Source organism: Ornithodoros turicata, chromosome 5 (assembly GCF_037126465.1).
Source record: "Ornithodoros turicata isolate Travis chromosome 5, ASM3712646v1, whole genome shotgun sequence".
Taxonomy (NCBI): domain Eukaryota; kingdom Metazoa; phylum Arthropoda; class Arachnida; order Ixodida; family Argasidae; genus Ornithodoros; species Ornithodoros turicata.
This window is the reverse complement of record NC_088205.1, coordinates 82,220,945-82,243,926: the sequence shown is the minus strand read 5'-3', so window position 1 is coordinate 82,243,926 and position 22,982 is coordinate 82,220,945. Positions and strand designations below refer to the sequence as shown.

Sequence of the window (22,982 nt, the reverse complement as noted above, 5' to 3'; positions counted from 1 at the left end):
GTTCAATGTTCTGGACGGGTACTTGCACATAATAGTATTCGTCGCGTTGAAAGAACACGTTGAAGAACGCGAACGTTTCGACGACAACGTCGTCTTCAGCCGATCCTTCAACAGTCCTGTTGAAGACGATGCCGTCGTCATCGGAACGTTGACCCTCTATTTAAATGTAAAATTTTCACTCAGTATACACCCTCTACTTTTAATTAAATGTGGTATATGGTCCCTTAATACACCCTCTACTTGTAATTAATCGTAACATCTTTTTCCTTATTACACACTTTCTTATCTTGCCTCAAACATTTTTTTCCCCTATCCATCACATATTTCCGAGCGTCTCCATCCCTACCAGCCTCTACTTCTGAGACATAATTTATAATATTTTATAATAAATGTGATTGATTGATTGATTGATTGATTATGTGTTTAATGGCATAAAGGCAACAAAGGCCATAGAGCGCCAAAACTATGCTGAGTGTGTCGGAGACGATTATGGGAAAGATGATGTGAGAGAGAGTGTGGTAGTTAAAACCTATCTACAGGTATGAGCGACGATTGATTGACCAGGATAAGAGAGAGGGGGATGACGATAGCAAGCGAGCATGGCAGTTAAAAGCTATCTACAAGTGTGACAATGAGATATTGAGAGAGAGATGAGATATAATAAATGTGTATTATGGCATTTCAATAATATAGTTATAACAATATGTCTGACGCATCTATAGGGTACTTTTGTAAACGTTGTTCGTATCGAATTTGCATTTATAACTAAGTACTTTCTAACCATGGAAATGGCTTTTATCATTTGTCTCAGTCGAATGTCGCGCATCTCCCGCTAACGGTTGCTGTGGCAACCGCAACGACGGCACCCACCGCGAGCACTGTACAAGTTTCGTGAAAAGCAGTTCTACTTCTTCGATTTCTTGCGAACCCATTTCATCAGTCAATTACATCGAGATCCAGTCCAAGGGAAGCAGCCCATGACTCCAGCGTCGTTGCGGAGAGTAAATGGGTTGGATCGCCATCAAAGGGTTTCGAGAATTTGGACTGAGTCTCAGATTTTTGTTTGGAACGCAAACTGAACAGAAAAGAAGACGGAGAAAAAGGGGTTACTAGGCAGCATCTGGAGCAAGTCAAAGAGCCACCACACTCCCGATAACACGGCTTACGGGTAATCAACGTTATTGTTTGAAGTGCTTGTGACACTTGGCTTCCAGTTATCCTGGATATGTGTAAAAGACGGTAGTGGATAGAGCGTAGAAAATCGGCTCTGACAAAGCCGAAACACATCGGTGGTGGTAGTGGTGAAAGGGGTCGCCGTTGTCTGCCACACAGAGGTTGGCAACGTCACGACTGACGCACTGGAGGAATGTGCGCCCTGGGCCGACTTCTAGGGGAACTGTGCCGATATATGTCTGAAAGCGTCTGAGGAAAACCCAGTAAAACCACAGACAGCACAGCCGGCACCGGGATTCGTACCCGGGTACCTCCCAGTCTCGACGTGACATCGCCAGCACGCTAACCACTGAGCCACACGAGCTGGTAACTCATCGGGGTCTGACATGAACGACAGGCATTTCCGCCAGTGAAGCGGCAGCAGAAGAGGTCACGTGATTCATTAAGTAACCCACGCTGTTGTTCTACACGCCACAGCACTGAGGGGAATTATATATATATATATATATATATATATATATATATTATATATAATGAGGGGGAAAAAAGCCATTAAAGAAACAAGTAAATGCCACTAGACGTGTTTGAAATTCAAAATCACAGATTGAGATGGCTTCTAGGCTTCTATGGCTGCACGCAGAGAAACAGATACTCATGGAACAATGAGACTACCGAGTGCCGCTGTGGCGGATTCGGCGTATCTGTAATAAACGTGCTGAGGCTGAAAGTGGTAGTGAACATATATTGAAGGTGACGTCCCCATGTGCCCGACGTGCTAAGGCATCTGCGCGGGTGTTTCCGTGCAGGTCGGTGTGACTGGGTACCCATTTGAAACACAGGCTATGACCCGAAGATAGATGTCGGTCGTATGTTGCGACTATCATGGTGTCTATATAGGCCGATTCTTCTGGTACAATAATTTGCCAGAACCTCTAGCGCCACCTTACTGTCCGTGAACACAGTCCACGCGCCAGGTGATGATCCCACTATTATTAGATGCAGATCCCACCACGTGGTTCAACGCAACAACAACAACAACTTTATTGTGAGATAACGAATGGGGAGTTTCATCACCAGGGTCGATGCTCTACCCCATTGCTGGTGCTGATGCGGGGAATGAAATAATGAGCCCCTTCACAATAGAGATCCAAGTCCTATGGTGTCGAGAAAGGTGAAGAGAGCTTTGAGGGCAGAGCGTTGGTGAGCTGGATGTGACCAGGGACCAAGCAATTTTGTGTGAGAGAGGCGGTTCAACGCGGTCGGTATGGCGAAGAGCTCTGACTCGGTAGATGTCTTTTCGTAGAGAAGTTTCTGCGCCACTTCAAGGTTTTCATGTGGGGTGTAAAAGACTGCTATTGATCCGCCTTGAGACACTGATCCATCGGTGTACACAGGGAGTTATTGAGAATAAGCTGAGCTGAGGTGTTCAGCGTTCGAATATTGGGGTTGCTGTATCGTTTACCCTATTAGTGACGCTTATTCGACATATGGGCGTTTTCGGCCCATTTCGGCCATCTTCCAGGAGTATATACTTGGAAAACGTCTTGGGTGGTTTTCCACTTCGATGTCAATACATCTACCCCCAGAAAACGTCACGCGTCTAGGGTTTCCCTTTCCCCTGTATGCTTCCTTTCCTCCTAAAAGTGGGCAAGGGAGCAGAGATGACATTTGGATCGTCTTCTTGAAAGGGCACACAGTAAGATGGAATCTCAATTGTAAAAAAAAATAAAATAAAATAAACGACGAAAAACTCGGAATCTAAAACAACCTTCGAAAAACATCCCCGAATATAACAAAAAAAGGAAGAAAGAAGAAATTTCCCGTAAAATAAAACCCCGAAATCCTATTTATAACGCATAAAAGCTAGCCAATTTTTGGCTTCGACCTGTTTCTCTTTTGATGAGACTTATTTTCGAATCTCACAGGATTTATTCTTCAACAGGTTGCCGACAAGAAGAACATGGCGTCGCATCACTACCGAGGCGGACCGCATTCACAGACTGACTGCCATCATATCACGGACGCCCCTGGGTTTCCAAATCAAGATTACCACACTGCAGCAGCATGCTGTTGCCTAACAACGAGTCTCTCTGTCCTTCTGCGGTTTCGTAACATTCCCGTTACGATCCGAGTATAGACCAACCCCCTTTTGTGTTCGTAATACGGTTATCCTCTGAAATGAGCATGACTGAGGCCTCGCGCGTTAATCCTGGTGAAACAGAACTGTTTCCTACTTAGCATATCGCAGCGCGTAGTTAAGTCATGCAATTCGCGCCATAGATATAAAAATTTGAGTATTTTTAATCTGGTCATCAAGAGCGCAAGATGGGTAAAAAAACTCTTCGCCAGGCGTCACTACGAGTTGTCAGGGTGAGTAGGTTGATATCTGGTTATCGGTAATAGTCATTAAGAAAACTGACGAGCAATAGGTTGTGGTACTTTATTTGGTGCGTAAATATGTTGACCTCAAGGAGGACCTCAGCATTATTATGAATATAAAAGTTATTTATTTTTTCTTTTTTGCAATATTTGCTTTGGAGTAACTCGTATACTGTCAAGAACCAGCCGAATTGAGTTCGGAATATTTCGTGGATAATGCGCAGCGCGGCGACTGCAGCGACGTCTGCTTTGGGACGGCTTCTACCGGCAAAAGATCGATGCATAACACACACTGAATGAGAACACGTCTCACACACAGAGGGTGAATGACTACGTCACTCCAAAAGCGAAACTGGACGTCGATACGCGGTTCGTTTTTTTATGTTTAACTTTCGAAAAACTACGAGGCTTTGGTAAATGAAATTTCGTGTAAGGCATCCGCCCACTGCTCGCTCAGAGACACGGCTTCAATTGCTTGACTGGAAAGCGGCAGTCTCTTCCAGCTCAAAATTTTTTGATGATGATGATGATGACAAGGATAATACCAAAAAATCTGCGGACGTGAGTCGCGACAAGGCCATGCCGGCTACTCCAGTGCTACTCTGTAACAAATTAGGGTAAAAAGAGAATAGAGAAATGTAAAAAGAGGGCTAAATGTGAACCTGAATATCATCCGCCGCAGGCACTCAAAAATGGTCAAAGTCACAAAGCCTCGGGAATTCTCAGCAGTGTCTGCAGTGCATCCGCTGGGTGTTGCGTCAGCGAACATCCCAGAATTAACAGTATCGAAAGGGGGCGCGAGCATCGAGACGAGACAAACTGGCTTCTTCACTGGCCGTAACCCTGTTCGTATTCTTCCACAGGACACATCATCCTCATCTTCGGCAGAGTTGAAGGGAAAAGTCATGTAGACTTCTCAAGCAGCCAGATGCTTACCATCGCAGTGCTGGTGAGCGTGGGGTTGAACGCTGTGCTCGGCATGCCCGGTAGCTGCCCTCAGGTCTGCAGTTGCAAGTGGAGTGGCGGCAAACAGACAGTCGAGTGTGCGGGTGCTGGACTGTCTTCCGTACCAGACGCCCTAGCCCCGTCAACGCAAGTGCTCAACCTCACGGGAAACGTCTTGCAACGACTCGCCAGCAGAGAGTTTCAACGGGCTGGACTCGTTCACCTGCAGCGTATCTACCTATCTCGGTGCGGCGTTGTCCAGCTGGCCAAAGACGCCTTCTACGGCCTAAGCAACCTCGTAGAACTGGACCTCAGCCATAACTTTTTAACAGCTCCACCGGAGTTGCCGCACTGCGTTCATCTACGCAGACTACTGCTTAGTGCGAACCCAATCCATCGTCTCGAGGCGACGGCCTTTGCGGGGCTCAGCAACCTGGTGACGCTGGAGCTCAGCGGGTGTCAATTAAGCAGCCTAGACACGGCTGCGTTTCGCGGATTGACATCGTTAGCGTTTCTTCGACTGGACGGTAACAGACTACGTGCTCTTCCACCGGACATAGCGGACGCTCTGCCCCCGTTACACGCGCTGGACCTCAACGACAACCCGTGGAAGTGCGACTGTACGTTAAGACGAGTCCGGCGTTGGATGGAGGAACACAACGTTCCTCTGTCGGCTCCACCCATGTGTGACGCACCCCCTCGCCTAGCAGGGATGTCATGGGACAAGCTCGACGTTGACGACTTCGCCTGTTCCCCGGAGGTGACCGCGCTGGACGCCAGGGTGACCGCTAGTGAGGGTGACAACGCTACTTTGAGGTGTGAAGTGACTTCCGAACCTTCGGCTCAAGTTCGGTGGATCTGGAGAAGCAGAAAAATCGGAAACTTGTCTCTAATGTCGTTCGGAAGACAAATGTACTTAATTAGAGAAGGAGATAGCGGGCCGATACGGTCGAGTACCTTAACTATCATTAACGTTATGCTCAAAGATAGTGGCCGATATCTGTGTGTTGCGGGTAATAGAGCGGGTACGGTGACAGCCAATGTTACTCTGATCGTTCGTCCTCGGTCGGCTGCCGAGTTAGCGGGTCTCACCGGGGCCGAGATAGGTGGCATCGTTGTCGGTTTGATGCTTGTGCTGGCCATACTCCTAGCAGCAGCATGTGCCCTTGCGTTACAATCACGGCGGCCCGAACGAAAAGGTCTCGCATCCTGTTGCCAACACAAAGACTTTCAATCAACAAAGGAGAACCACGTGCCACTGAGGGACCTGTTGGATACGAAAGGGCATGACTCCAGCGAAGATGAAGCAGACAGAGTGCAGGTGAGTCGCTGCTCAAGGGCTCCCGGTGGGTATCCGAACCGTAAAGAAGCAAAATCATAACACGTGCCATTATTTCGCAATAGAACTGTGACCATAAGCGACGTCAAAGTGGCCCGTGGATGAATTCTGTCCGCCTAAGGTACAACATTGTGTCGAAATCTCACCACACGCCGTATTTAACGTCCCTCGCGGAAGAGGATGAGCAACTTGTACCCTGCCGCCAAGTTGCAAGCATCCTAGTGCGGGTACCAATCATCAACTTTGAGAGTACGAGGCCGCGAATAAGACACGGTAAAACACCCGTGAGACGGGACATTTTAACCGGACGCAGTTGGGACAAGCCATTCTGAACCGTGTGACGAGGCAATAAGAACAGTTGAGTGTCCAACTTTAAACAACTAGAATGATGTGGTAGCGACGTGGTGAAACATCCCATCTGATCGTCAGGATCTAGTGTTGTTTCTGGTGGTAGCGAACCCTCTCGCAAGCAAGACGCAGAAGCGTCTTCCAGTTTTGCATCTTGCCAACCGAGACACGTAGCAAAATATCTTGTTTTTTTTTCCTCAGCACTCTCGCGTGCAGAACAATGCGTGCAATCCAGTGAAGCACAGATGTAACGAGAACATGTTTAATGATTTCAGGTCCACGACTCGGGTAATGGCGGCTACCACTCGGACTCGGCCGCTGCGACGGACTGCAGCAGCCCGGCTCCACTTCTAGAGAAGCGCTCGACCAAAAGAGCGACCTCCGACGCCAACTACGGCGGGGGAGGATCCTCTTCGTCGTCTACAGAGGCTTCAGTCAAGTCTCCAGCGGGTATCGTGGCGGCTGTTCTCAGAGGGGAATACCGGACTTCCAAGGGGGGTTCCACCGAGGACTCGGGAGTGGACGCGGTGAGAGTGAGTGAGAAACTGGGTACCGCCAGACACGAACAGGTGTGTGCCACGCATTGGAAGAGGGGAAACGGTGCTGTGGTAGCGAACCCTCTCTATCTGGCTCTGTCGCCCGAAGCGAGAGACTCGCCGGACGAAGGACTCGGGGATGAGAGGGAATACGAGACGGATATCCTCGACTGAGAAAGAAATGGCTTCGAGGTAGGTGTCTTTTATGCACGCTACAAGTAGCATGTTCATGTATCCCAGACGGTTGCTTTATCAATGCGACATTTGCTGTCTTGCATAATTTGGTAATGCATAATTTCGGTGATCATTGCTGGTAGGAGACCCATCCTGTCTCTCTCTCATATTCCAAAGAGTATGTTACGTACAAAGATAGCCTGCTTGATGTACAGATCCCGTCAACCTTAATAATAACACTGGAGAAAATATGGTCTCGTTGCGGAGCGCGATCACAGCAACCCTAGGGGCCATGAGGAAATCTTAATTGAACAAAAATATTCTGTTAGTTTAGCGCAAGGATTTTGCTCACTTAACATTCCCCCAATGCTCCCAGACTGGCTGTTATCACGCTCGTAAATGAGGCAGATTTTTTTTCAGTGTTATTATTAAGGTTGACGGGAGCTGTACATGGTATCCCCCCTACCCCTCCCGGAAAAAAATACTCCTCCGGAAAACATTACTATTATATTACTATTTCAGTCAAACTCCTTTATAGCGCACACCTTTTTAACGAAAAAACCACTACAGCAAAATTTTTTCGCGGTCCCGCTGGAGCCCTATAGGTCCAATAATGGACATCCTTTTTAACGAAAATACCTTTACTGCGAATTTTTTTTTTTTGCTGTCCCCTGAGTTTCGTTGTAAAGGAGTTTGACTGAAATAGTAGTATAATAGTAATGTTTTCCGCTAATGACGTTTGGCGGCTCTACTAACGACAGTTCAACAATGCATTTATGTTATACGCAAAACACTGCTACAAATTGAGGCGAACGCGGAATATCCTCGTTCGGTTCCTCCATGTCTCTGATCATGACGTAAAACTATTAGCCAATAGCGATATTCCAATGCATATGCTTCTCACTTGCATTTTCGTGTGTTTTTTTTTTTTGTGTGTGTAGTGACGTCACGTTTGGCCACGTGACTCGGGAAAACAGTCACAGTAGGAGGTTGAGGAGGGCACGCCGTTAGTTGTTGCGGTATGCGTACATACAATTACGAGGAGACAGAGCCGTAGCGACGGGGGGGGGGGGGGGGGGCAGCAGCCCCGGGCGGCCTCGCCAGAGAGGGCGCCGAACGGCAGGCCCTGGCAGGTTGTTTGTACAATATAAAGCGGGAACGCAGAGGATTTTCTTCAGAGAATGAGCGTTTTCTTTTCTTTGTTTACAGAGCTTCTGTCGGCAGTGACAGAGAGAGAGAGAGAAAGAGAGAGAGAGAGAGAGAGAGAGGGGGGGGGGAGCACTTCACGATTACCCTGCCCAGGGCGCAAACTCGCCTGGCGACGGCTCTGCGAGGGGACATTGTAAAAACACAGGCTGTTGCCTCATTCGGCCCGCAGTATGACGTCTGCGACGCATCCCCATATTTTCCCGAGTCACGTGGCTCAAAGGTTGCGCGTGACGTCATCTGCACGCCTTGTATCATGTATCGCGCGCCCTCTTCGCAGACACGTTCCTGATGTGCGACGTCCACCTCGCTCCGCGCAAAGGGATGTCACTCGAGAGTAGCAAGCCATACCGTCTGGCTGACCACTCTAAACCCATAATAAGGAAGGAAGGAAGACATGTATAATGGAAAGAGGTCAAAGAAAACAAACACGTCCTTCATATAAAAAAAAAAGAAAAAAGAAAAAGAAAAGCGGGCCAAGAAACTAGAAACAAGCGGCGGCAGGCCATGTCACGTTCGGGGCGGAGGCCGCACGCCTGAACGGGAATCGTTTCAACGATGACTTCCGTTGATTTTGGTTCCTTCTATTTTGTTCGTTTCGTCATTAGCGAAGCTCGAAGTGAGACACCCGTTCCGATCCTGGCGTGTTCGTTCACTTTTTTTTGAAAGTCAAGACCTAATATCGTGACTTCCCCACTCTTTATGAAGCTGTCGAGCCATAACGGTAGATGGCCTTCGCTTCCATTTCTTCGGGGAATAACGGCGTTTCTTTCTCTCTCACTCTTTTTTCTTTCTTTTTTTTTTTCTATTCGGTTCGCATATTTCTTGCCGTGGAAAAAGAGAAACTGGTCCGACAATCGACCGTTGTAGGAAGAGGCAAAGAAGAGGAGCCCTACAAAAGCCGCACCCTTCAGGGTCTACTGCTGGCGGTGATTGCAGGCAGTTTGTCTGCGCATGCGCCTATAAAATGTGAGAAGTAGTTGACGATGGGGATGAGTACTGGGAACGAGGCCTGCGTGAGTTGATTTCGAGATCAAAACCAGACACAGACAGTTTGCTCTGGACACTGTTCAGTTTGATCTCCTTCAACGCCGGGACAATGAGGAGGTGGTCTAGGTTCGAATGCCGATACTTTTTGTGTCGTCCTTGGGTTTTATTCGGAGGGCTTCAATGTAAATGCCGGCACGCTTCCCTATGATGTCAGCCCAACACGTACAGTACCTCCGCTAACCCGAGCAACATGTCACCTGATCTGCCCAGGCAGTTCGCTCCGCAATAAATCTGTACCAACCAACAATATGTTGGCTATTGTTATAAGCTGTGTACAGCCGTGGAGAGATGGGAAACAGAGGGTTCGGGGTACGTCATGGTCCGGCTTCGGGGGAACTGTGCTACATATGTCCCGAAAATCCCTGGGAAAACCCAAGACGAGCTTGAGGTAGCGGAATCGGATTCCGTGGCCTCGTACTCTTTGGCGCCACCTTCAGGAGCTACCGCTAACCAGCACGTGCTAAACCACGGTGACAGTGGAAAGTTCATTAGGCCACTGCAGCAGTGCCAACTCGACCTGTAATCCAATACTCTTCCGACGCAACAATCAGATAATAAGAGCAAATACATGCCCTTCCAGCATACAGCGCTAACGCAATTAAGAAATCAATCAACACCCCGCGGGTCGTTTATTGAAACGGGAGAAGGAAAAGACTGACTTGGCTCCGATCCATGACGCCAGAATACGCCGCAGGGCGTCGCCTTCTTCCATGGTCGCACTGATTGCTTGGAGGGAGGGGGGGGGGGGGGGGGGGTGCGGGTGTCTAAAAATACGAGTAGGATATCAGTCTGAACTGAAATGATGAATCGTAGCTGATCATAAGCGTGTTAAGTGCTCTAAAATTTGGTGTTTATCGGCCTAAGTCGACTTTTAGCGCAATAGCGGCGTCCGAATCGACGACAGGTGTTCGTGAGCCATATTTATCACCATTAAGTCATTGTCTCACTCACTGCGTGTTGTTTCATCGCTGTTACATAATATGGGGTCTCGGGAGGTCGGGAGGAAACGTTGAAATTGGTCAAAGAACTTTCCTGCTTCGAAAGTTGGCCACAACTTCAGTTTCGCATAAGGTACCAAGTAAAAACGAGGATTCTTAAAATAACTCACGCAATACAGCTAATTACTGTGGGAAAAAAATATTTTTTTGAAACCAAGTCCGCCTTGAGATATCGTTACTCTAAAGTTTTCAAAGAGGGCAGATATTATATGATACTTTTCACAACATCGTTCGTATCTCAGGCTCTTCGTCGAAACTCACATCCCCATTTTTTGTCTTTATCATATCACATCACATCCGAACTGAAACGCAAGCAATGTTACTCCCGGCCACCATGCATGTGCACGACACCGTAGCATGACAGCTTGCCGATGTGGACAGAGGCAAAGAGGACAGACAGGGGCGTTAGTGCGTGAAGAATGTTCGGCTCGTCAAATTGTTTGGGCCGACGCCAGACATGTGCGTCTACAGCTCCACCGTCGAGCAAACGATGTCGCGTCGGGAACAAGGGAGGAGCACTGTTCGAAAACCAACATATCTACAACTGGCCTGATTTAAAGCACCAGCCGGCCAACCGACTCTGCGGCCGTATCTCAATCTCACCAAAACCATTCCCACTGCGCATGAACCGGCGTGCATTACAGCGATGAAGCCCCAACAGGTTATCAGGCCACGTTGCAGAATAGCAGGCGTTTGTCTGTGGTTTCACAACGGCGGGGGGGTCGTTAGAAAAGGGATGGCGGGAAAAGAGCAGCGTCAAGATGCAGCCGCAAACGAGCTCCGTCTCCAATTAGGCGGCGCCAAATTAGCCGGCCAGAAAATGATCTTTGCGGGGGAACTCATTTTGCCGGAGTACAACACAAACGTGATTAGCCATGTTCTGCTGATGATGGCCTTCTGGATTCGCGATATCGCCGCAAAAGTATGGAAGGGTGAAATCACATGCCCGGGAACAACGCGTCCCGCGTGCCGTTTTCGTGGACGTTCACTGACCTTCACGTAACCACGCGTTTCGCGGACCAGCGACACGCGACGTGCTGCAGAATTTGTCGCTGTCGCGTCTGGTCATGGCGCGACTTCCTGGTCCATTTGAGCAGCGACATTTCGTCACCGAGAAATGATGTTTTTGGAGAAGCAATGCTTATTTTATTCGAGCTAAGTTGTAAATTGCCATAAATATACCAAAAATAGTATTTCATTCGTCAAAACGAGGAGAAATTGTAATGAAGTTGCTATGTAATATTCGCCGTAACGCAGTGGCGCTGCGGTTGAAGTACCCAACGCCCCGTCCACTTCTTCGTCTGCTAGTTTTGTTGGTTGCCCTCTCCACCCTCTCCCTTGCCCACGCGTTCAGTTCTTGTTTCACGCCGCCAAATCTAGCTGGTTTTGTCAAACAACAGGCAACGAACTCAGCGACATGCTACAAATATCTACTGGGAGTAGATGCAGAAATATTGAGCCGCGACAAAGCTTTTTTGACGCTCGTGTGGCGGCAGTGACGTCGATTTTGTCGCTTCTCGCGTGTATCTGCCGCGTGTCGCTTGTTATGGTATTCGGGCTTTACAGATAGTAACGAGCACATTTTTCCATTTACTCCGCGTTGGCGCCGCGAAGCAACTGTAGCTATGGTCTGTGTGGGCTGCCCGGTAGAGGCCAGCAGGAAGGAATGGGATACAGGGTGATTAGCGCAAGGCATATAAGCGGATGTCGGGGCGAACTGTGCCTAGAAGGCCTAGTGGAAAACTCAGGGAGAACCTCAGACAGCAGAGCCGGTGGCGGGGGTTTCAACACGTCAGCAGGGGTCTGGCATGACATTGAAGTTACTACTAGTTAATACTAATACGTCACAACTCTGGCATGGGGTACGATGCGTGCGTTTAATTGTACTACCGTTTTAAGTGTCGTGTTGGTCCTTCTTTGACTCAGTGGTCACGGCTGCCACATCGTTAGGCCTCGTCTCACTCATGATGTAGGAAAACCGAGAGGCACGGACAAACACCTCTACTCTCACTCGTCAGTTTTTTGCCTCATGATGGTTCGAACGAACACACAATGCGGAATATTATTGAAACTTTTATTCGTCCACGATAAAAGCAATAGGGGGAAAATTACTTAAAATGCAGTGAGAAGAGTTTTTTTCTTCTTTCTTTTTTTAATACTCTACAACTTACGAAGTGTTCTGTCAGAACATGATCATTGTTGAGGTTAAAGCGGCTCATATTCTAGGGGGACAATTTTCGAACGCGCAGGTTACCTGGGAACCAACAGGGTGGACTAACAGAGATGCTCTTAGACACAATAACAGATATAGGGTAAAGTGGGGCAAGATGAGATATTTTTTGCTCGATGCCGCCTGTCTCAGACACGTGTTGCTCCATGCGTTTGAAACTTTACTCATTTGTGGATCTGCATGTCCGCTTTGTTGCACGTGAGAATTGTCCGGATTGGTGTTTGCGTTGAACAGAGAGAGAGAGAGAAAAAAAAATCGGTTACTTCTGCCTGGAATTTAGAGACCCGCAAAAAAGGCGCGATTTTCTGTAGTCCTTTTCAGTATTTTTTAGTAGTGTATTTATTTATTATTTAATTATAAATTTAGGATATATTTTTATATAATATAATTTTTTATTGTCATGTCATCCGTGCAGCAGCGTGTCGCAGGCTTACTCTGTTAATGTAAGTCCACATCCTATTTGTTTATTCATTCGTCTAGATATACGCAAAATATGGGCACTGTTGGTTATCCGGTGTTTACTGAAAAATTAATGCATCCGATGATATGCACGGGGCAAGACGCGACAACTTAATGTAATTTTAATGTAATGCAATTTAAATTTAATGTAATTTAGATATTGATAAGTCAACTATTAGGTGGCTTTATGCCTTGTCCCTCAGAGATTCTGTGTTTATTTTAGAACCGGCCACGTCCGTTCTGATTTACAGATCAGGGGCTCTAAACCTCTGAGAATGTGCCTATGGCTCGTGTTTTTTAAAAACACGAAAAATAATAATTCCAAGTTCAATTGCAAATTTCTGTCTCCTCTTGCCCCAACCGCGTTAGCAGTTTAGGAATACGATCGTGATCCATATTCACCATTAAACGGATATGAGAAAGAAAGAAAAAACAGACGAACAAATAAGACAAACAATTGAAATATAGCCGTCGTCGAAAAAGGCAGACAGCGGTGGGACTCAAACCACGCACCTCTCGATTGCCGGTCGAGTGCCCTAACCAATTGCGCCGCGCTGGCATCTGGTTTCCGACGACTTTAATAATTGTTCATGTTCTTAGGCACCTTAAGGCTTGTGCTGTGTTCGTCTATTGTGTGTTCCAGCCTCAGAACCAGTTACTTTCCATCAATCTATCGACTTTTCCAACGCCGATTTTCCTTTGGTTAACTGATTTGGTTCGTCATTCATTCGACAAATGCGCAGGCAACCGGAGTAAAATCATTACCCCGATAAAAGTAAAAACAAAAGTAAGAAGAAGACGCGTTAAAGTGGCAAAAGAAAAGCGAAGCTTCCTTTTAAATGCCTGTCCCGAAGTACTGTTGCAGCAAAGTAATCTAACTGCAGCCTTTCACAGAACGGCCAGCAACAACGAAAAAGCCTTTGTTCCCTTCTTTGTTGGGACTGAAGGCGGAAATGAAATGTCAGGACGTCTTCTCCCGCCGTTGATTCCATACAGACCATTCAGTAAAGGTGGGTGCAATGGCTCTGTGCCAGAACGGCCTGGAACTTTAACATCGGAGCAGGCTTAAAAGGGACGGTCGCACCCTTTCCAGTCGATTTCGAAACTATGGTGTCATTAATTTATTTCTCGTGGACCACTGACCACGGTATCGAAAATTCCGAGCGAAATAGTGGTGTAGTTTGACTGCTATTCGACGGAACACATGACAAGAGCAGACGCCCGATGTTGAGAGTATGCCGGAATCCCCCCTTCGGGAAAACGGCTCAAACGTCATTGCCAACACGACCAATCAGAGCAGGACCTTGAGAAATGTGATGCCGCGGGCGTCTGGACGGCGCCTTTCTCCTCTAAGCGCCGCCCTCTCACTCCTTCTGTTAGTGAGTGACGTGGTGCGCTATAGGCTGTGCAAGTGCGTCTCTGCGCATGAAAGGAGGCAGTGAGAGGGAAGAGGGAGGGCGCCGCCGTAGCCAATGGGGCTTTCCGAATGGAGTAACCGGGAGAGGAGATATGCGCAGAACGCTCGGTTACTTGCAGAGCGTATTTCCGAGCGTTCTGCATGCCGACGTGAAAGCGTGAAATTTTCAAATGCTGAAATTCGGGCTGTCATATACTGAACCGTAGAGTTCGTTGTTGGGCTAATTGGTGCACCAGTTGGCACCACAATGGAGCCCACAGTATTGTGAAATAAATAAAATAAATATCAGTAAGGTAATGAGCGCAAAAAACACTAAAGACGAACACGAGAGAAGTGGAGCTGGAGCGGAACACAAGCGCTCGTCCCGTCCACGTCTCTCGTGTTCGTCTTCAGTGTTTTGCGATCATTACCTCACTGCAGTGATGCTCAACCGTGAAGAAGTGGTGAGCCAACTTTCACCGTGGGTATTTTGACATCAAAGACGCCGAAAGACCAGGGAGACATCGATGGCCTCATTTTGGCAGATGGGGGCGAATCCCGGCTAGAACAACAGCGGATACATTAAGCATATCCACAGAACGCATTCGATGTGTAATTCATGAAGAGTTGGGTATGCGGAAGCTGTCAGCCAAATGGGTGCCGAAAAAAACGCCGAATGAATGCTTCCAAGTTCATTTTGCAGCATTTTGAGCGTCCTAGTGATACTTTTCTCGACCGACTTGGAACCCGCACTGTCTTTTGGCACCAACTCATGGCACACTATGCTACTGAGGCAAAACAACAGTCCATGGAATGGCAGCACTCGGGTTCTTCGAGACCGAACGATCTGTGGGAAAAGTCACGGTCACGGGACCTTTCTGGGACGAGGAAGGTGTTTTAATGACTGATTATCTCCACAATGGTGAAACAGTTAATGGAGCATACTACTGCGGCTTGCTCTGCCGGCTGAAGGAAGGAAACTCTGAAAGAAAAACGGCGTGGGAAGCTGCGGAAAGGAGTTCTCCCTTTGCAGGACAACGCACCGGCTCACAAAGCAGGCTAGGCAACACATGTTTCAAATTCAAATTTTCAAATTAAAAAAGAAAGTATTTCATTAAAATTATACAATTACACTGTTAAATAGAGGACTGCTAGGTCCGGCCTGAAGGTTTTCTGAAGGACTTGAGATTTGAATGCATTGAACATCCGCACAGTAAATCATTTTACACCTTTATTCGCTCAAAACAGGTGTATTTTTATAAAAACACCCTTTTCGATCACGCAGACCGAAGCAAAGGGTGCAACAAGAGCATTACTAAAGGTGTACTATCGACATACACCACATTTTATCCAATGTCGATTATTAAGCGTGTAAAGTGAGGTGTTGAAAAAGGTGCTTATGTCCAGTACACCTTTTTTTACGCCCCATTTGAACCGGGAATATGGTGTTAAAAATTGTGTTTTAATTCGTGAAAGAAAAATATGCTGGTTTCACAGCTCCGCTCAGCGAGTAATTACATTATAGACGATAACCTGAGTTAAAAACACAGTACCTGACAAGGAAGGATGTTACGAATTTAGCTGTTATCTTTGACCCGTTGCAGCCGTACGTGTTAATTGCAAAAACGCATTCCCGTCATCGTTACAAACATTTTCCGTCCCACTAAACTTAACGAACGTGCCTCAACAAATTGTATTTCGGTATATGATCCATCCGATACGCCAATATAGGCCACTTGGGCACTCACGCTGGCACCACAGCGTTGCCAAGCTAACGAAGCGTGCCTGTGACGCTTTGCGCTCCGGTTTAGGTTCTACGATGGAACTACGGCTGGAAGTCTTCCGTGTTCAGGGTGGTGCTTGTTATAAAAGCAAGGACGTCTAACTGTATGTCTCGGCATGCTGCCGCGGGAGCTCGTATTACACTTGCTATTTGAGAGTGAGTATTTTCCAGAAAACAACTCTATCTTAAAAGGTGTTTTCCATAGAACACTCCCCTCTTAAGGGTGTTTTGTTTCTAAACGCCCATTATAAGAGTGTTTTATGACGAATATACCTAATTAAAGGGGGCTTATGAAGCATCCTTCATTCGGGTGTAAAGGCAACAACAAAAAGGTGTGCGCCATGGAACAAGCCATTTACACCCAAAAAAAAGTGTAAAAACGTTTACTGTGCGCCGTACTCGCCGGATACCATCGGCCTATTTTTTGTTGCCAAATGTGAAAGAAAGAAAAAAACAACGAGAAGAAGAAAAAGCTTGAAAGGAAAAAAATTATCGACTCCGAGGTGATAGGAGCAGCCGAAGCATATATTTCGGAGAGCAGACGTCGGATTTCCTTTTCTTTTTTTTTTTCTTTTTTTCGAGGCTTAAAGGAGCTTCAGAAACGATGTTCAGTGAGTGCGTTGGTGAACTTCGAGGTGAATATATCGAATTGTACGCACATTTCCCCAGGGCGTCAGTCGTGACGTTGCCCACATACGTGAGGTCGACAACGGCAAGCCCTTTCACCATCACCACCACCATATCGAATTGTACGTAATAAAGGTTTATGACTCTAGGCCGCGTTCTTCTTTGTCGGTCCGAGAAATATTCAGCAGCACCTTGTATCGTGTTTCTTAAATTCCTGGCTCACATCACGCTTCGCAGAGCAAAACGCCTCTGCTGGTGACGTCACACGCGAGAGACTAACAGCAATAAACCTGCGTAAAGAATTTGCTACGAACATTATTGAACTTCCTTGCGTGGCAGTTTTAAGCATTTGGGGTCGTGTCGAAACTGTCGCTTTGAGGAACTCGCAATGAATGCACTGGGAAATGAGAATGCATCTATTGTCCTTACTCTATTCCTTCTTGTTCTTACTCGCTTTCCATTGTCAGGTAGTCCACCGGTTGGAGGACCTGCATAGAAAGTCAAACGATGTGACGTAATCTTTAACAGTCCGCCAATCACAAGCGTGCTTTCGGAAAGGCTGTGTTTGAAATCGTCTTTAGCTGAAGCTGACGACTTCTCGGCTTTTTGTGTCCACGTGGCCAAGGGGGCCGTTAAGCAGGCTTCCTTCATCCAGGTGTCGTTAGTTGTGCGAAATACGTCACGCTCTCGCGTCATCACGTCTATATCAACGTCACTTTGCGACAGCCGTCAGCTGCACGTGATGCGTAATTAATGACCCTTGAGCGTCTCATTTCTTCCCCATTCCGTCCGTCGTTCTGTCTAAGGACTACCTCCGCCGAAACTACACTGGCTATTGTGGTGACCACTCGTTAAAGGTTGATTTTTGTGCCGATTATTCTTCACTGAGGAGCCAGGAATTGTTTCCCGTTTCCACAAGACAGGTTCTAGCCTAGAAATGCCCAAGATAACCATAGTGAGGTCTCCTCTGAGCAATGCTCCATGCTCCGTATGATGGCTGGGGATATATAAATACGCGCACAATACATATTCCGAATTACCTACATGTTAATGTACACAGGATACAATTTATGCGGATAATACGCGCATAATATACACATCATTACATATTACATGCACAATGAAGCCCAACGAACTAGCCTTAAAGTCACAGCGCCGCAGATTAATTTGAACAACTATTACGAGACCAAGTTTTATATGCTGGCTATAATCACACTGAAAAAAGAAAAAGAAAATGAAAACGAAAATAAATAACTAATAGAATAACTAAATAAATACTGACGTTACTGAAAATATCCTAATCTACCTTATGTCTTCACGCGGCTTCGTCGATATTGCGATTGTATGACTTCACAGAATGCGTCCTAGGAACTAAGCGTCGAATAATGAAGATTATTACTATCATCATCTTCCTAAATTGATGACATACTGGTTAAAGCGTCTCGTCCACTTCCCTCTCTCCCCTCTATACATAAAGACTGTATAAGCGTTTTGTAACTTCGAATACCGTTCGCATTAGCTCTGCAAACATTTTTGGCTGAGAGGATAATACATCGTGTCACTGGTGTACGTGTGCTTTAAAAGCATCGTAGGGGATAAAACGTGTCGCATAAATCCCCCAGGGGTCGTCTAGGTAATGAGCTGAGCTCGGATAATAATACTTCTCGTAGCCGCTTCTTCCAATAGGGATTCATAAGTCTAGACTAGACTGTCTGTGCAAAGCGAGAGAAAAAAAAATCATCGCACGACAGGACATGAACCTCTATAGGCGACGAGTCCACTCGACCGAGCATTTCTTGGGATTCGCCAAATGGAATTGTGGAGAAGAGGATAAGAAGTTGTGTTTCATTTCGGCGAAACGCGCCGTGTGTCCCTTTGTGTGTTCCAGCCTAAGAACTACTTTCTATCAAAAACAAACCGCCTGTTGTCTGGGTCGTGGAACAATTTCGAAAGAGCCATTTAAAGACACTTAAGTTATTTCCTTCATTTTTTTTTCCTTTCTCTTTTTTTGTAGTATAAAGAAAGTGTTCATTGGCGCGAAGAGCGCCTCGATTGCTGATTGCTCATATCTTATCTAGTATAGCCGTCTTATCTATTCCGTAACCAGCTCCGCGAAGCAAGTGTGGCGGTGAGGGGATTGTTGAGGAATCCGAGGATCCCTCTCTGTGGAAGAATTGAAGCTGAAGGCTCGCAGCTCTTAGAAAATCCAGCAACCTTTTAATCCGTCCACCTCGTCCTACTGAATCGATACAAAACAGAACGTGTAACTAACCCGTTGAGAAAAAGAAGAAAAAAAAAAACCATCACCCCAAAACTACAAACTTGGTCGTCTTTCTCGTAACATATTCAACAGGGATATATGACGAAATGAGAGAGGACAGCAAAAAGGAACGGTAGATGGCGGAGTTATTGTGCATCCTGGGACGACTTCAGGGGGAACCGTTCCGGCATCCGTGTAGCAAGTATGCTACGCGCGTCGTTTATCCCAAAAATACGGTAGTCCTTTCTGTCATTAATCGCCTTCAGGGCCGGAACGGGTTCGAATCCCGGCACTGGTTGCGCAGTCTGGGTGTTTCTCCTGTGCTTATCTCGGATGTTGGAAGGCAAAAGTCGGCACGGTCCGCTGTGAAATGGGTCGAAGACGCCCCCAGCGACAGGCAGTAACAGGCCACCGACAAACCAACCTACTGACGTAATCACTGGCTCACGGATTTTTACTACCGTACATAAGTTTTCAGGGGCACATGATGGAACATATACCAGCTGGGGTTGCCTTTCGTCGCGACACATTTTTATATCCGAGTGTGATCTCTTAGCAACTTTATCCAACGAAGGAAGAAATGAAACGAAAAAAGTGTTCCGGGTTATAGGAGGAGGAAGGAGATGCGATGGCGTGAAAAGCAATCCGATGGCAGCAACGATAAAGCCAGCGCTTCCCCTCGTCGGAGTGCCTCTGTACTCGATCTCCCTACTCGCGGGGGCAGACACGCGGGACATCGGAAATCTCGGCTTTACTTCCTAAAGCCAAGAAATACATTGGCGCGGTGAGAACGGCCACAGTGGATACCACACTATAGTGAGAGGCAAGGCTACCCAAAACAAACAAAAAATCTCTTTGGTGGTTTCGGAGGGGATCGTTTTCAGGCTGGAGGTCAAACTTTCTTGCTTTCTTTTTGCTTCGTATGTAAGATTACGTGAATTACTTCTGCACGACATCCCTTGTTTGTTTCTGAGGCCTTGAATTAAAAAGAAAATAACGAAATTGAGAGTGCTGCAAATTTGTTCTTCAAGGAAAACAACTTCAACGAACACTACCAGCATCGCTGAACACAGAAAGCATTAATTATTAGTAATATATATTACTAGCAATATCTATTACCAGCAATTACTAGCAATATAATAAAAAACTCATTAATAATACCAGGTTCATGCGTCGTGATAACATATCAATGCCATATTCATGAAGTCAGTAATACTGAGGGCTGTCCAAATGTATGTATCGACTTGATTGTTTCAAAAACGCGGAACAAGTGTGCCAGTCCATGCCTATGGCGTCTGTAAAAAAATAATTCCATCCGTTCTTGATACATGACAGAACTTATAGTGCGGGCAACGCGCAGATTTACGACAGCAGACGGGCCCACTTGCGTTCTGGGTAGCAGTGGTTCTGCCTCATGTTTACTTTACGACGCCATCTGTTGTCTTTCGTCCCCCTCGCCCGCAACATGTCCTTGTAGGACAGAATCCATAAATCCTCGCACCACCTGCGAACACCTCGTGCTCACAAATTAGAAGGAGACACATTTCCCCTCATCCCTATATCGAACCTGGGATATCACAATCTCTGATAGGGACGTATATTAGGAATATGCTACGCATTTTGTAAGACATCACGCGACGCGCAGTTGGGGCTAATGGCGAATGCTCGGCGCGCCGTCACGCGCACGGAACGCACGTGCGGAAAGTGGCAGCCGCGAGCCGCCGCAATGGGACGTGCACTCGCGACGGCAGAGGAGGTCATCAAGATGGCGTCCGTTGCCAGCGAAATGAGAAGACACGAAGGCACTAATGGTTGGCACGTGACCGGAAGTGCTTGTTTCAGTCCTGCACGCGCCAACTCTCATAACGCCTCCTCCTTCAGGATACGGCTGCATGCGCGTCAGGATTGGACGCCGCTAAAAGCAAGAATCCCTAGAGGTGCGCTGTTCGGCATGAGGATGTTTGCGAAGAACCCGTCATCCGAATACTATTTTCTTCTTTCTGTCGTGTTCGAGTATGGTTACTTTTTGCAGCAACATGAACGGAAAAAGATGCCACATAGTCTAAAGCGCGTGTCGAAGAGGAACATTCGAGATGGGTGAGGGGATCTCCACACATCACGGACGTTGAGGAGAGGTGAAATGAGGAAAATTCCTAGAAACGAATCTGAGGTGAGGTGAAACCTCTGCTGAAAGCAACTGAGCTGAAGGCAGGTGGAGGAGAGGTGAGGGTAAAGACCGTGAAGGCATCTGCCCACACCTCATGATCCACTTTCCACAGAGAAGCGGTGATTGGCTTCCACCACCGTGAACGCTGCGGAGTTCTTCCCTAAACATTTAATTGTGCATATCACCCGAAAGGAGTAGCCAATGCTGGTGTAACAGCGACGCTACACGCCAGACAGAGAGAGAGAGAGAGAGAGAGAGAAACAGCGACATCTGATTTCCATAAAACAAGAACCATACCGAGGCGTACGGTCATCGAGAGCAGAAAGCGTGACGCTGTTAGATTGTTGGTGATGCTTTACTATTAAAGGCGCGTCACTAGTTTTCAGAAGCACCATAATCGACCGTTCCACGTGAGAAAAGTCCTTGGCCCGTGCATCGGCGAGCGCCTGTATGTAATGCGCGCGCGCACACGGGCAGTTTTTCAAGTCAACTAATCTCATTGATATCCCGCCATCCTTCTTGCGTTGGTGTTTCTGGACAGCAACAGAGAGGAAGCGGTCTCCATAAATAGTGTAGGCGTCTTATATATTATGTCGTCAGATGTGCTGTCTGTCAGTTTGTGCTTCCCTCGTATTTATTCTCTCTGAGTCTCCGTGCACCTTTCTATTTATTCGTTCATTTTATTCAGGTTCTCTCTGGTTTTTTTACGAGGTTTGTTCACGCTTGTTTTATTTGGTTTGTAAGAAAAAAAAAACAAAAAAAAAAACGAGAAATTGAACTCGTCTCCCGACTTGTTCTGCTACTCCTAACAAAAATTCTCACCCCAGCCCACCCCCCACCCCCAAAAACTACTTCTCAGGTGCTCTACGCGCAAGTTCGCTATTCACTATCCACATGTTCACTAGAAGTCCACAATTATCCACTATTCACAATTATCCCAAGATCATGCACAGATGATGCTAGAAGGTTGTATCCATCCCCCACAGCTCTGAACAAATTTCACAAGTGCCGCCAAGGCAGCATCCCTCGTGATCGGTGCCTAAAGTCCCAACACCTTCACTATATCGAAGACCCTGCTCTCTAGTCGAGCAAGTGTAGCTTTCAGTGTAGCTTTTTCCTGTTCACGTACATTTCCTCAGGCAGCGTGCATTGGCGTAGAGAGTCCTTACCACTGCGTGACTAATATATCCATGTTTTCCTTTCATATCTAGTCTAATCTATAAGAAGAACTAAGACAAACTATTCCGTGTGTGTGTACCACATTTCGTCCAAATTCTGTTTATAACCAGTGAAGGGTGATTATTCCACGCCAAATGAGACAGGTTGGTTCGGTCGACCTCTCAGATTTTTTATTTTTTTTTCCTTTCCAACATATATAGAACCCTTGTGTCTCGGAAGCATATCGGTAGGTGTTGTTCTCTTTTTCGTAGCTCAACTTTTTCTTTTCTGTTTTTTCACCCACAAACGCGTTTTGGAGTAGTCAGTTCTGACTGGGTCGAGACTAACCTCTCCATATTTTTTCTTTCTTTCCCGGTCGAATCCAATCGGTAGTGGAAGTAATTGAAAATGATCGATAGTTATTTTTGAAAAAGAAAAAAAAATGACACAAAAGGTAAGAGTGAGTTACAGGACTTGTATCTTCGTAAGTATTAAAGGCACCAGGCTGTTTCTTTTTTTTTTTTTTTCCTACGTAATGTCGATGCTGTGGCGAACGTGTGGTTAAAAAATCCCAAAGTCGCTCCTTTCCACTGTGCAAATGTTCACGCGTACAAAAAGCAAACAAACCCTCACACATGTCAGGGAACGCGAAGAGCACGAAAGGACTCCATCTCCGGCCCGCTTTAACACTTCAGTTCCGAGTCAAAAAGAAGAAGAAGAAGAAAAAAAGAACAACTTCCAGTTAGCCGAGATG

At 46.7% G+C, this 22,982-nt stretch overlaps 2 protein-coding genes across 2 annotated transcripts in view; one reads left to right on the top strand and one right to left on the bottom strand.

Moving 5' to 3' along the window:
• Positions 1-22,982, bottom strand: part of LOC135395963 (uncharacterized) — a 372,855-nt gene that overhangs the window by 5,249 nt on the left and 344,624 nt on the right. The window lies entirely within an intron of this gene.
• The window catches only part of LOC135394991 (leucine-rich repeat-containing protein 4-like), a 121,745-nt gene that overhangs the window by 92,690 nt on the left and 6,073 nt on the right, over positions 1-22,982 (top strand). Inside the window, exons 2-4 of the mRNA XM_064626137.1 lie at positions 3,116-3,543; positions 4,416-5,818; positions 6,460-6,912. Coding sequence (XP_064482207.1) covers positions 4,481-5,818; positions 6,460-6,894 — 1,773 coding nt within the window. The 5' untranslated portion in view covers positions 3,116-3,543; positions 4,416-4,480 and the 3' untranslated portion in view covers positions 6,895-6,912. The remainder of the gene's footprint in view (positions 1-3,115; positions 3,544-4,415; positions 5,819-6,459; positions 6,913-22,982) is intronic.